Source organism: Vipera berus, assembly GCF_964194415.1.
Source record: "Vipera berus genome assembly, chromosome: 1".
In the NCBI taxonomy this organism is placed as follows: Eukaryota; Metazoa; Chordata; class Lepidosauria; order Squamata; family Viperidae; genus Vipera; species Vipera berus.
Window position 1 is genome coordinate 295,199,991 of NC_138202.1, and position 14,028 is coordinate 295,214,018.

Below are 14,028 nucleotides of genomic sequence, written 5' to 3' on the forward strand. Positions count from 1 at the left end.
AAGTCTTCCTGAACAATTACCAAATCTGCATTTCTAAAAGCTGGCCTGCTCAGTTTCTGCCTGGGGCAGGGAGACTGTTTTTGTCTATGATTTTTTTCTCCATTATTCCTTTAGGTAAATATAATATTCTGCCTTTTTTAATATCCTCCAAAATATTTCCTTCTCTAGGAAGGTGGGTGGGTGCTGACTTTCTACAGTACATATACCATATTGTGCTATCTAGGCTCCAGACTCTGGTGTAATAATAAAGTATTGACTAGTATTGGGAAAATCCAGATTCTAATCCACTTTGAATTATGGAAACTCATTGGATGACATTGGGCCACTTGTGTTCTCTCAGCTCGAGTATAAAATAACTGGACTCTCACATTAAATAACCTTGAGCTTCTCGAGAAAGTGTGGGCTATGAATCTAACAAATATCAATAACAATATATTTGTGTTGTTTTTAAAATAGCCCCATATTCATATTAAAGGATTCTTTTAGCTAATGCTGTACTGTTTTCTAGATTTCAAGAAAGAATCTGCATGTTTGAATCTGCATCTTTAGTGGCGGGATTTTTTCTGTCCTCTGTTGCTAAAAGTAATTGAAAGGATCTTTCATACTGTGTCCCCTGGTACCTTTGGTGCATTAATGATCTTGACTGATGCATTTCCTGCTTCTGCATCTTCAGGTTCAAAATTGCTGCAACAGTGAAGGAAAGGCAGTGGGGTAAAAGTAAGTTGCCACATCACTCCTCCAATTATATACAAGGCATATAAGATTGCACGTAAAAGAAATACTTCTAAGACCAGACCAGGTTTTCGAAAAAGCGTGTCTTGATGTAGTTTGAGCTTTGGTTTATCTGAAAACTATTGTCATTTTAGCATTTCAGTCGTTGTTCCAACTATTAAATACTTGACCATTGGAACTCCGTGCTGATCTACTGCAAATAACTCAGAGATCTAACAATAGATTCAATGGATACATTCTGCCTCCTCAGCGTTACAATACTGACTGAGCATTAATAGATCAGCAGAACAGGCGCTTGCTAAGCAAAAAAATAAGCAGAGAAATCCCTATTTTTTACGCAACAAAATAAATGCACAAATGCAAGGAAGTAGCCAATCAGAGTTCTAACCGAAGCTTCTTTCGTGGCATCATCATCATCATCATCATCATCATCATCATCATCGGCGTGGAAGTTTCACGGAAGACTGTACAAGATTTACCCCCACCACCCCCCTTTCCCCCCCCCCCCCGAAGACCTGCCCCCCACCCTTCCACCTTTTTCTTTCTTCCGCCTGCCGTCTCGTACTGACCCAACCAATTACCAAGCACCCAGGCTTCTCCAGACCAATGAAATTCAGTTCCGAGGCAATCGGGAAGCAGATCTGAGCAGCCAATCGAAGAGGGCTTTACGGGAGCCCAATCGGAAAGTCGATCTCAGGTTTGCTGTGGTTGATGCTCAGTCAGCAGGAGGAGGAGGAGGAGGAGATGATCTCCGCCTCCGCGGGTTGCTGTTGACCCGGCTGCCCGGCCGTTCCCCTTCGGCCCTCTCTTGGCTCTCCGACCGGGCTTTCCAGGCTGTCCGCGGGCGGAGCAATGCAGCACCCGGGTCCCCCCAAAGCGTCGCCTCCGGTGCAGCCGCTCTACGCTCCCAATAACGGCGATTTCACCTTCGTCTCTTCGGCCGATGCCGAAGGTAAGAGAACGGGAGTGGGGCGCGGGGAAAGCGCCTCCTGCGGAGAGGGCACCCCCGGGGCTGCCTGGAGGAGGGAACCGAGCAGATGCCAAGAAATGCGGAGCCCTGTAGCGCAGCCTGGTCTGCGTGGCAGAGGCACCTGCGGGAAGAGAGGAGGGTTGGGCTAACGTGCCCAGTAAATAAGGAGGGATCGAGTAATGGTGGTGCTGGCGGAGGAGGAGGAGGAGGAGTGTGGAGCTTTACTGAGTTCCGCAGAGCCGCTAAACCAGGGGTCTTCAAACTTGGCCCTTTTATGACTTGTGGACTTCAACTCCCAGAATTCCTCAGCCAGCTTTGCTGGCTGAGGAATTCTGGGAGTTGAAGTCCACAAGTCATAAAAGGGCCAAGTTTGAAGACCCCTGCGCTAAACAAACAAAGGGAGCATATACTAAAACTTGAGTTAGGCCAGCCTTCTGGGGGTTTCCTTCCATTCTTTGCGGGCTCCCGCTCTTCCATATATTGCACGCACACACACGCACAAGGCTGTGGATGTGGCACCTTGGTGACTTACTCTGATAGGGCATCAGCACAGATTGCTGTTGTGTGTAGGTTCTCCGTAGGTGTACAGCAGGCTTGGGACGCCTTTGAGCTGCTTTCTGGGAGTTGTAGTCAAATACCACTGGAGGGCGACAGTTGGGGGAAATTAGTTTGTCAACATAAGTGATGATAAGTGAAGTTGAAAACTTTACCGCTGATCACATCGAATTAGTATGATTGACAGGCTTGGACATCTTTTGGGAGAAAGATGGAAAAAGTGAGATTATAGTGTTTGAAGGAGGTTTACAATCCCTGTTGATCCTGGCAACTATGGTTTACATTTTGACACCAGAAACACTAAAACTTTTGATACCAGTTGCTGAAGGACATTGCTAAGAAATTGCAATTGAAACTGCTCTTAATAACATAACCATGTGATTAGCTGCTATGAAGACAAAATGTGAACTAGACTGGCCTTGGAGCTGAATTAGCATGGATGCTATTATGTCCTTCTATGATGACAATTTATTTAACAACCATTCAGAGTTATGATGACACTGGAAAAAAGTAACTTACAACTGGTCTTCATATTTATGACCATCACACCATCCCCATTGTCACTTGATCAGTATTCAGGTGCTTGGCAACCAGCATGTATTTAGGATGGTGGCAGCATCCTGGGGTCATGTGATCTCCATTTATAACCTTCCCAGGGGACTTCCAGAAAGCAAAAGGGGAAGATGGATCACTGCAAGATTTGCTTACTTATCTTGATGATTTGCTTAGTGACCATTGCATATGCAGTCACTCTGGATAGCGTGATGGGTGGCATATAAATTTAATAAATTTGGACTAGAACAGGGCTTTTCAACCTTTTCACCCATTGTACCACTTTTAGGATAAGGCAATATCCGAGTACCGCCAGTCGCCTAGCAAAGTGTCAAAAACTTGACCAAAAAAGGGGGAAAATGATCAAGTACAGGTAGTCCTCGACTTACAACAATTCACTTAGTGACTGTTTTTTGTCCTCTCCTCTCTCACTCCTCCTCCTCCTCCTTTTCCCTTCAGTGCAGCTCCAGCTGTCTCTTCCTTCTCCTCCCAAGGCTGCATCTTTTTTCTCTCTCTCCCTCTCCCGCCCAAACTGCCACCTTTTATATCCCGTCCTGTCTCTGTCCCCCTCCTCCTCCTTGGGTGTGGCGGAAGTGCCGATCCTGGGTCTTTGCCTTGCCCCAAGCAGCCCTGCTGCTCCTGAAGATTCGGTCATGGCAAGTCCTGCGCTGTGCCGCTTTGGCTCATTCCCTCCCCCGCTACCCTGGGCTGGGCTGGGCTGGCCAGGGCTGCGTACCACCTGCCACATGCCAAGAGCCTTGGTGGAGCAGTGGGCTAATGCCTCCTTAAGTAACACCAGCTGCCTGCAGTTAGTGCAGGTTCGCATCCCACCAGGCTCAAGGTTGACTCAGCCTTCCATCCTTCCGAGGTAGGTAAAATGAGGACCCAGATTTTTTGGGGCAATGAGCTGACTTTGTAAAAATGCCGCTTGGGGGGGGGGGTCCGAAAGCCCTAATAAGCAGGCATATACATAGAATGAAGGCTATTGCTAAGCATATTGATTTGTGCTTAGATTGTAAGCCGCTCTGAGTCTTCGGAGAAGGGCGGGATATAAATGGGATTTTTAAAAAATGTACCGGTTGAAAAGCCCTGGACTAGAATACTTCCAAGATCACTTCCAACTCTGTTATTCTGTTAAATAGGGTAAAATTGGGTGTGGCTCGTGTAACAACCACATCACGTAGGGACAGAAGTTCTAGTGCCAACCGTGGTCATAAGTAGAGGACTACTGTATTAAATTTATTGCTTTTTCCAGGTTTTTAATGGAAAACTTCAAAACTCAACTAGTTCTCTACACTGTATATGGCTCTGTACTTCAAAACTGAACACCCCATGAGTTCTACTGATGGTTAAACTGTTCTGTTTTTAAGTTAAATCTCCTTCCTGCTCTTCAATCAAAAACATTTTTGTGCAGTGAACAGAAACGTATAATAGCAGCTCTATGGATTTTAGAAAGAATAGATGCAGTGCTTCAGCAGAATCTGAGCATTATCGTTACAGAACTAACAGGCCAAGTTTTTAATCTACCCTGCTCACTAATCAAACAGTTGTCTATTTTGCATAATTGGAACAGAGTTTGGCTGCATCTTACTCTGGATTGTGAAAGTATCTTATTCTTAGACTTAGAGTTATATATAATAAATCACAGATACTTTTCTCCAATTCTTTAGTTTTTAGATTTGTCATATAAAATTGCTTTGCCCATAGTCTTTTAATTTACAAGATTTTAGAGTATTTGTTGTCGGTACATAAGTTTTCTGCAGTGTAAAAGTATTTCCCTGTTTCTGCCTAACCACATCATTGACGAATCCAAACAATCTATTTTTTTTCTGCCATGCCACCTACATGAATAAGTGGACTATGTGATAATGCAGGAGAAAAAATGCATATCCTTTCCCCACCCTAGCATTTCATCTGTCAGTTGTTGTTTGGCCTCTTTTTCATTTAATCTTTTTTTGAAATAATACTAATCTTATGTTCAAGTTCAACCTGAACAACAGCTAGGAAGTGGGCAGGCAGTACTAAAACAGTAAAGGTTATTACAGACTCCTGTGCCAGTCTGCTGTTTGAATTATGTGGTTCAAATTTTTGAGTCACTGATTAGTTTGAAGATCTGGGGAGTAAAGAGATCTGCCTTCTCTTTCTCCTAGCTTGGGCAGCTGATCCCCCAGGCTGGGAGAAGTGGCAAGTGAAAGGAGTCAGGATCTAAATCTACAGAACAAGCTTTCTCTCTGTGATTAGGGAATGGTTTTCCTGCCAGCTGATGATGAGAAGATAGGACAGCATTATCTTTCTTGCACAGGAAATAACACCACTATCCTCTGGCAGCAAGCAAAAGCATATATGGACAGCAAATTCTATATTGCTTTAGTTTCCTGTTGGCTAATTAACTGTTGGCATTTCAACTGAACTATAGGAAAGAACCCTATGAAACTTCATACTAAAGTGAACCTTTCAGCTCTCCACAATGGATAAATATATTGGTATTTGTTAGGTAAAGGTAAAGGTTCCCCCACACATACGTGCTAGTCGTTTCCGACTCTAGGGGCCGGTGCTCATCTCCGTTTCAAAGCCGAAGAGCCAGCGCTTGTCCGAGGACGTCTCCGTGGTCATGTGGCCGGCATGACTAGACGCCAAAGGCGCACGGAACGCTGTTACCTTCCCACTCTAGTGGTCCCTATTTTTCTACTTGCATTTTTACGTGCTTTCGAACTGCTAGGTTGGCAGAAGCTGGGACAAGTAACAGGCGCTCACTCTGTTACGCGGCACTCGGGATTCAACCCGCCAAACTGCCGACCTTCTGATCGACAAGCTCAGCGTCCTAACCCACTGAGCCACCGCGTCCCTTTTTTTTTTGTTAGGGCTTTGCAAAACGTATCACCCCTTCCTGAAGTTTTTAAAGCAGCCAGGTCCTTTGGAAAGCTGTCATGGTTGCTTTAAAAACTGTCTCCAGGTATCCGCCCATGTGTGTCCATGCTATTTTGCTGGTGGTCCCAAATCTAATGTAAACTATGCATGCATCCAACAACTTCCAAGGCAATCACAAACCTTCCAAAGGATATCACTGCTTTCAAAATTTATTAAGTTCACGTTAACACATTTTTGCAGTGCACTTCTTTTGATTTCTTTATGCAACCAATGTATTTCTTTGTAAGCAATGTTCTTATATGTGTTTGAGGACAATTTAGCTTCTCTCATTATGTTACACTTTCTTTTAAGCTTAGGATAATATGCAAATTCATCCGCTTTAATTTATAAACCGTGTTTTCTTTTGTGGATTGAGTTTGGTCAAGCAAAAAACAAACCAAAAATGCAACAATGTAGTGTGATATGAACATTAGGCTATGGACCTTCCCTTTTCTCATATATAGCAAAATATATATTCTTGACTACATTTTTTTTAACTTAAGATCTAAGTGGCTCAATAGCATCTACAGATGTGAAACTGAACCTTGGAGGAGGAAATGTGGAATTTATGAAAGAATCCACAGCAACCAACTTCCTGAGGCAAAGAGGTTATGGCTGGCTTTTAGAGGTGGAAGATGATGACCCTGAAGACAACAAACCACTCTTGTAAGTAACATTGCTTTGAGATTCTTAGCTCAACTGTGCCCTTCCAACCAATTTCTTCTTTTAGTGCAAGGGCAGTATTTAAGGAATAGTGAAGAAAGAGGTAAATGAAGAAGAAAAGTTGACAAATAATTCTGTATTTATTGACATTTAAGTACAGCTATCATTTCAATATTTTTTGGAAACTATAAATAGAATTTTCCATTTCGGCAGCATGTCATAGTGTACTGTTCAGAAAACATTATAGATTAAAATATTTTTTTAGTAGAATCAATATAAAAATATTAAAAACTTTAATCAGGAGAAGCTCAAAGCTATGATAGACAATTGTTTAAAAAGGCTTAAGGTGTGTATATTTGCATCTGTATTCCATGGATAAAAGGACATCAATTTCTGATAATAGTATAATTTCTAGGTTTCCTACTATAATTTTCTTTCCTAGGGAGTAAGAATATTCTCTTGCAGTATTTAACATGGAATAATATTGCTGTCAGACAAGGAACGGCTTAGCTTATTGTTTATTGTTTGCTATTATTAAAAAGTGTCAGTACTTCTTGTTCAATAATAGCTAAAATATTTTGGGGGGAAATCTTTCAGTTACTGTGTTTCATATACAATTCATAAAGTCTGTCTTTTCAAATAATGCTAAGCCATAATTTCAGGACATATTATGGAACTTCTACTTTTTTAAACAGAGAAGAATTAGACATTGATCTGAAGGATATATACTACAAAATTCGGTGTGTCTTGATGCCAATGCCTTCTCTTGGATTCAACAGACAAGTAGTAAGAGATAATCCTGACTTCTGGGGCCCTTTGGCTATTGTCTTATTCTTCTCAATGATCTCATTATATGGACAGTTCAAGGTGGGTGAATTTTTTTTTAAAGCACCTTCATTATTTTAAACTGTCATCAATTGTTAATACAGTTAAACTGTTATCAGTCAGATGTTAAACTTGCCTGCATCTTCATATAAAAACTTGAATATACTTTGAAAAATAACTGGAATATGGTGATGTTTTTTAACTTAAATTTTATTTCTCTTTCAATAGAGTGCTTGTGCTTGCATTATCATGCTTTTTGTTTATTTTTAATCTACTATTTCCAAGTGAAAGTTGAATGGGTTCTGCAGACTGAACTTTTTGGCCCTAATCCATTGATAGTGGTTGCCTCCTTTTTGAAATGTAATTTTGAAGAGGCCTTCTGGATCAAGATGAATCTGTTCTGTTTCTTATAGTGGTCAACAGGAATTCCATAAGCAGGGGCTGAAGATAATAGCAGCTCTTAGGAACAACTTTTTGAATCTGAAAATTCTACTTATGCAAAATAACTAAAACTATTACTGCTATTCCTGTTACTGTTACAATTATCAAAGCTAGGAGCCACTGATCCATAATTAATCACTTTTAAAGTTTATCATGTATTACTTATGTTATCGAATTTAGAGAAGTTATTTAAAGTATCATGGCATTCAGTAGTGTTAATGAACAAAGTACTGTATTTTATTTGTTCATCTGTTATGTACTCAGGATTTAGTAGGGTTGTACGTTTGATCTGAAGTGGAAAAGGTATTTTGGAGGAAGTCTAGGAACAGACGTTGCATCTGTCAGCATCTCCTTTAAAAATCAGCATGAGTTTGCAGAGTGGCTGTATTATCTTAGGAAAATATGTATATGAATTAAGGACAGGTTGATAGATGTAATGTAGATATTCAAGCCCACCCTGAAACCTAGCACTTTTCTGCCATTCAGTTTAATTATGATAATCACAAAATTTCATAATATGAAGCAAACCGGTATTTTGTCCAGAATAAGGCTTGCACAATTGCATGAACAAGAATGAATGGGCTGATTGAAAGTATTGTTTTTCAATTTAAGGAAGAGTTGTTTTGTCAAAATTAATTAATTTTTCAGTTCAGAAGTAACCATCTTTAACAATTTCTTAAGGTGGTATCCTGGATTATAACTATATGGATATTTGGATCCTTAACAATCTTCCTGTTGGCCAGGGTTCTTGGAGGAGAGGTAAGAATTTTGTGAAATTTCAGTTTAAATTTTTTTTAAGTTGGCACTAGTTATAATGATTTTCATTCCTTGGTTGCCCATTTTATGGTCCTATCTAAGATCAACTTGGATGAATGCTAGTTGCCCAATATTATGGGTTTATCAGAAGGTAATCAGCAGTAAGCTGGGAAGTATAGAAAAAGAAAACTTGTAACATTGAAAAAGTCTATTTATACCACTGAGACAATTCTGCTGTTAAATACTGAAATCCAAATTATTCAAAACAAATGGGTATCCAACCTCTATTAAAAAATATGCTTTTCAATCTATTTTTCTTTTCAACACCCATTTCAAATAAACCCTTTTTCTTTTAGCATATCCTTTTCAATATATTTTGTTGAACTGCTCTTGTTATTAAGGATATTTTTCTAACCAGAGCCTTCCTTTTTATAGTTTTAAGTCCACCATTCTGTGGAGTTTTGATTGTTTAGAAAATGACTACATGAACAAGAGGATTTGGGTATTAGGCTTGTAAGAACATATTTGACTTATGTACTCAAGCTTGAACACTTATCTTTGTTAGTAGACTGAGTTACTGGAAACAATGACTGAAGTATTTTAAATTTACAGGTTGCATATGGCCAAGTTCTTGGAGTGATTGGATATTCTTTACTTCCTCTTATTGTAATAGTACCTGTACTCCTGGTAGTTGGATCATTTGAAATCGTTTCTACTCTAATAAAAGTAAGTTCAGTATTATTCATGACAAGAAGACTAAAATCTCAACAATAAATTAATTTTATACAGCAGTATATTATGCAGATAGTACTCGCGTTCTGCTTTGCTTTTGAGCTAATTTAGGCCTATAAATTGAGACCCAATTCAGTCCAATGATTATGGCTAGAAAGCAAGAAACCATGAGTTCAAGTCCTGCCTTAGCCATGAAAGCCAGCTGGATGACCTTGGGTCAGCCTCTCTCAGCCCAGCTCAGGCAGGGATATAAAATATATGATATGAGATATAATATATAATAAAGTTTGACTTACAGTATTCCATCTTTTAATGGCTACATTCTTATAAATATTTTGATGTAGAAAAACCTCAAAACTACTGTATAGTTTTGACATTAAAGATATAAAAGAAACCAACCTGTTAAAGAAAGCTTTCAAAAACAGTTGGATAAAATTACTTTTTTCTCCAAATAATAATAAATTGACTGTTTTAATAAGCATGGGGAGGAAAACAAAACAAAAAAATCTTGTTAGGGCTTTCTCATTTTCTAAATACATTCATTTGGGATTACAGAACTGATTTGCTATTAACTGGAGATCAGTTTCCTGCTATGTAGTGCCTTCCAGATATGTTGAACTGCAACGTCAGATTGTCCACATAGCAGTAGGAATTTAGTTTCAGATTACTGTGCATAACCAGAGTTTATTCTGCTGTTTCTTGATTAAAAAAAAAGTTCTGCCATGCAGTTTGGGACTTTCCTTCTCTTGATAACATTTCTTTTTTCTTTAATTTCTGCCAGCTTTTTGGAGTGTTTTGGGCTGCATACAGTGCTGCTTCCTTATTAGTTGGTGAAGAATTTAAAACCAAGAAGCCTCTTCTGATTTATCCCATCTTTTTATTGTACATTTATTTTCTGTCTTTATATACCGGGGTGTGACCAAAATTGCTAGATTCAAACAAGGACATTTTGAGCACCATGAAGACTGAACTGTTGGTGGATAGAAAAGGCAAGTGACTGTGTCCTATCAGGCGGACGAAGTTTCAATAGTATCCTTAAGTACACCTGTGTATTATTATTTAAGCATTTTAATTATATTACAGATTTATACCAGAGTTTTAGGTTTGTTAGATTTTCAAAGAATAAGGATGGTAACATTTACAAACATGCTGTTTGAAGAAACTTGTTACTTGTGCCAAAAGCACGAGGTCCATATGATAGGTAAATTCTCATGGAACTTGAAAAAAATGAGTTATCATTTGAAACTGTAGTTTCCATAAATGTATTTATCAGCCAATCCTCATTGTTCCTATATTATAATGTGTAATCTTGTCCAATCTTGACTTGGCTATTGAGTTATCAATTCTGATTTAAAGTTTTATGTTGATCAAAGATTGGTTTAGGAAATTTCATTGTAAAGGGGATTTATGGTTGTCATTACAATAACATGAAATGTTTGAAGTAATATTTAGTAGTATTTGAAGTAATTCTTTTTGTAAAAAAAGTTCCTGTAAATATGTCATAGCAAAATATTGCTTTACAAAGTTGATTTTGAAATCTTTCAGAAAAAAGTTTTTATCTGCACCTTTATGAAAGTGGTAAGTGGAACAAAGTTTAAATAAATAGTATGATTCTGGAAAAAATCTTCAGTAGAATAAACATTGTTTTCTTCAAAATTGAACTTGTTTTATAACACCTTGTTTTGCTGTTCAATGTAAACTGGTTTGGAATTGGTAAAATTGTTAGCTGCAAAGTTGCATTTGCAATTTGATTATCGTTTAATATGAATTGACATTATTGAAATGGTTCTTTAATATAATTTTATATTAGTCACAAATAAAAAAGACATTCTGCATTATTAAATAAGGATTTTCATAGCAACATTTATCATTTGCAAGGTACATATTGAATCCAGTCTGCTTATTCAGATAAGTAGATATTGACATACAAGTAAATTTGTCAAATTTGAAATCAAGGCACAAATTGCATTGAGTTGTTTATCCAAATAGAGAAACAATTTTGCATTTTTTGAATTTGATTTTTGGATGCACATTGACATCTCGCTGCATTTAAATAACTTATAGCCAGGATATTATCTTATTGTTTTTCAGTAACTCTAAACATTTTCATATCAATTAAATTTGATTGTATTTGAGTAAGAAGTTAAACATTTAATAGAAAAATAAGTAGCTAAGAACTACTCTGGCTATCCGTTGATTTTACTGACAAATTCTCAATTTCTGCCAATTCTGTAAGTCGAGCAGCAGATTTTTATCATTGAGCAGATTACATTTAGATCGAACATTCTCTTATTTTGATGAAAATTATCAGCATTTAGGAAAATAACTTTAATCTATTCCCTATGTTAGAGTTTATTATTCAGCACATCCACAGGATCTGGGTTGCTTTTGTCAGAATGATAAAAGAAGCATCACACTGCAAGCTCCAACACTTTGGGGCATGTGTGCAATGCATGACATAAGGAGTGTCACGAGACAGGGTGAGGCTTGTGCTGTAACGCTGTTTTCATCAGTCTTTCCTTCTACACCCCCTTCGTTTCATTAGACCCAGTTTATTTTTATGAGTATATTCTTGGAAATCAAAGCCAGCAATAAAACAAAAAGGCTGCAAAATGTGCCTTCTATTAGTTCCCCCTCTACGGAATTCTAAAAATTGAAGAATAACGGTTATATCTTCTTTTCAAACTTGTACTTGTAAAAGCTCTGGAAGTGCTGCTTTCTACTTAAAAACAGTCTACGCTTTTCTGTGTAATCATGATAGTGATCATTTTCAGAACCACATATTGAATGGCCTCTAGAACATCCAATTCTAGGGTAGACTTTTATTTAGAAGAAAAAAAAAACACTAAAATTGGAGAAAAACGATGTATGAAACTATACGATATTATTTCTGCTTAAAATGTAAGATTTCAGTTTCATCTACCCATTTTAATTCTTAATACTCAAATTCAGCTTTATATTAGATAGCTATGCCTAGATGTAACACAGATATTGGGCAATCAAGGCAATATCAGACTTCTCATACCCAATGCCCTGAACATATGGTGGGTTAAAGGTTTTATCCATTCTGTCCAGCATGATCTCAAATTTATGTGATCAGCCAATCATCAGAAGCATACTTAAAATAGAAAAATGTATTTGGTATAAATGCTAATTCATTCAAATAGTTATTATCTTAATTGATTAGAAACTACTTTGGATTAAAGTGTATATTAGGATGTAATAATAATTTCTGTAAACTTGAGCAGAACCCATTATGTTTCCAAGGTTCAATATCATTTAAATATGTTGTATAAAAGAAGCTTTGTCAATAGTTTCCCAGTGGTTTAAACTATTTATTTATAATAGTGCATCAACTCCTATTTTTAGCCTAACGTATATGTAAATACAAGTATTTTATACAAAATGGAATTCAGTTTGTTTGCACAATACATATAAATCTTCTGTATAATATCTAATCCAAGAGATAAATATCCATATTTTATATGTTTAACCTGTGTTTATAAGAATGTAAATAAACTTTTAGGATTATTGAAATACAAGCTTTTGTCATCTGAAAACGTAAAAATAATTACAAGGTTTTAATTTTATAGCTTTCCATCTGCTAAAGTCATGGATATCCACGTCAGTTTGACACAACCTATTTACATTCATGTTTCATCTACTGAATGTTGTAACCTGAGAAAATTAATTATGCTATATACATACTTTTCTCTGCAATAGGCGTTCGTAACTATTTTAAGTGAAATCATAAGTTTCTTTTCAAAATTTTGAGGTTAATTCTTTTCTTTCAATCTCATAGTTTCAAGGAAAAAAAGTTTCCTTTAGTGCCCCACCACCACCAAGTACCCATTTTGAAAGTCTTGAGTAGTATTACACAATGGACTTTCACTGTGTTTAAAAGAAATAACCATAACTATTGTTATTACATTTACAATGCTGTCCGGCTCTTGGTGCATATGTTGGCACTTTTCCGTTGTCTTATTTTGCAAATTTGCTTATTCTTGCTGTAGTCACTTTTCATTTGGATTACTGCAGTGCTGTATTAGGGCTGCCTTTGGAAGACCATCCAACAGCTGCAGCTGGTCCAGAATGCAGTAGAATGCAGAGTTCTGGGTGCCCTGTGGTTTGCCTGAGCTGTATTGCATTCTTTCTGGGTGCAGTTCGAGGGGCTTGTTATCACTTACACAGGGCTATGTTATTTGTGGGACCACCTGCACCTAAGGATATCTGCCCTTTTTCTAGGTCAGGTATGGTAGGTACACTCCAGGTCCTTTCCCTTAAATGCTGTCATCTGATGGGACTTTGGAAATGTGCCTTCTCTGTACCCATCCCAGCCCTTTGGAATAGCCTCCCAACGGAGATTTGAGAGGACCTATTCTTTTAGCCTTGTAGAATGATGTGAACACCAAGTGCTGGGCTAAGCTGACAGTGTTGAGTCAGGAGGCTAATAGTTTGGTTTGCCTGGCACCTGATGGGATTGTTCTGCTTTTAATCCTGTTTTTATTAGTTGGTCCACTATGTGAGATAATAGGCCATATAAGTTCTGCAAATAAATTTATCTACCTTGCTTATTTAATTCAAGTTTTGAATATCAATGGCATAGATGTAGGCCATTGTTCTTATCTACTTTGATACCTCCATTTCAGATTTTCAAGCTTTCTGTATTTTAGCTGAATATTCCTAGAACTCTTGAATATTGAAGAATGTTTGCCTGTGAAACCTATCACTAAATAGACATAACGGTGTCTGTAAGAAATTAGTAGTTTCTTTACTCTTAAATAAGCTTCCTTCCTGAGCATTAAACTGAATGCTTCTGAACTTGTATCAATACACAAATCATCAAAAATATATTTGAAAATTCTCATACCTTGAAAATATGTTGCTATAAAAAG

At 37.6% G+C, this 14,028-nt stretch overlaps 1 protein-coding gene across 1 annotated transcript; it reads left to right on the forward strand.

Annotated features, from left to right (window-relative positions):
- Window positions 1–1,459: 1,459 nt before the first annotated feature.
- YIPF4 (Yip1 domain family member 4) lies at window positions 1,460–12,823 on the forward strand. Its single transcript, XM_081313637.1, has 6 exons — window positions 1,460–1,684; window positions 6,220–6,382; window positions 7,075–7,246; window positions 8,327–8,404; window positions 9,014–9,127; window positions 9,915–12,823. The coding sequence occupies exons 1-6, from the start codon at window positions 1,585–1,587 to the stop codon at window positions 10,050–10,052; spliced, it is 765 nt and encodes a 254-aa protein (XP_081169763.1). The 5' UTR covers window positions 1,460–1,584; the 3' UTR covers window positions 10,053–12,823.
- The last annotated feature ends 1,205 nt before the right edge of the window (window positions 12,824–14,028 follow it).

What these genes read in the sequence shown, in the direction of transcription:
- YIPF4 (XM_081313637.1), top strand. Translation starts at nt 1,585, where the DNA reads ATGCAGCACCCGGGTCCCCCCAAAGCGTCGCCTCCGGTGCAGCCGCTC. An exon ending in GAAGACAACAAACCACTCTT is followed by an intron (nt 6,383 to 7,074) that starts GTAAGTAACATT and finishes TTTTTTAAACAG; the next exon opens with AGAAGAATTAGACATTGATC. An exon ending in TCGTTTCTACTCTAATAAAA is followed by an intron (nt 9,128 to 9,914) that starts GTAAGTTCAGTA and finishes AATTTCTGCCAG; the next exon opens with CTTTTTGGAGTGTTTTGGGC.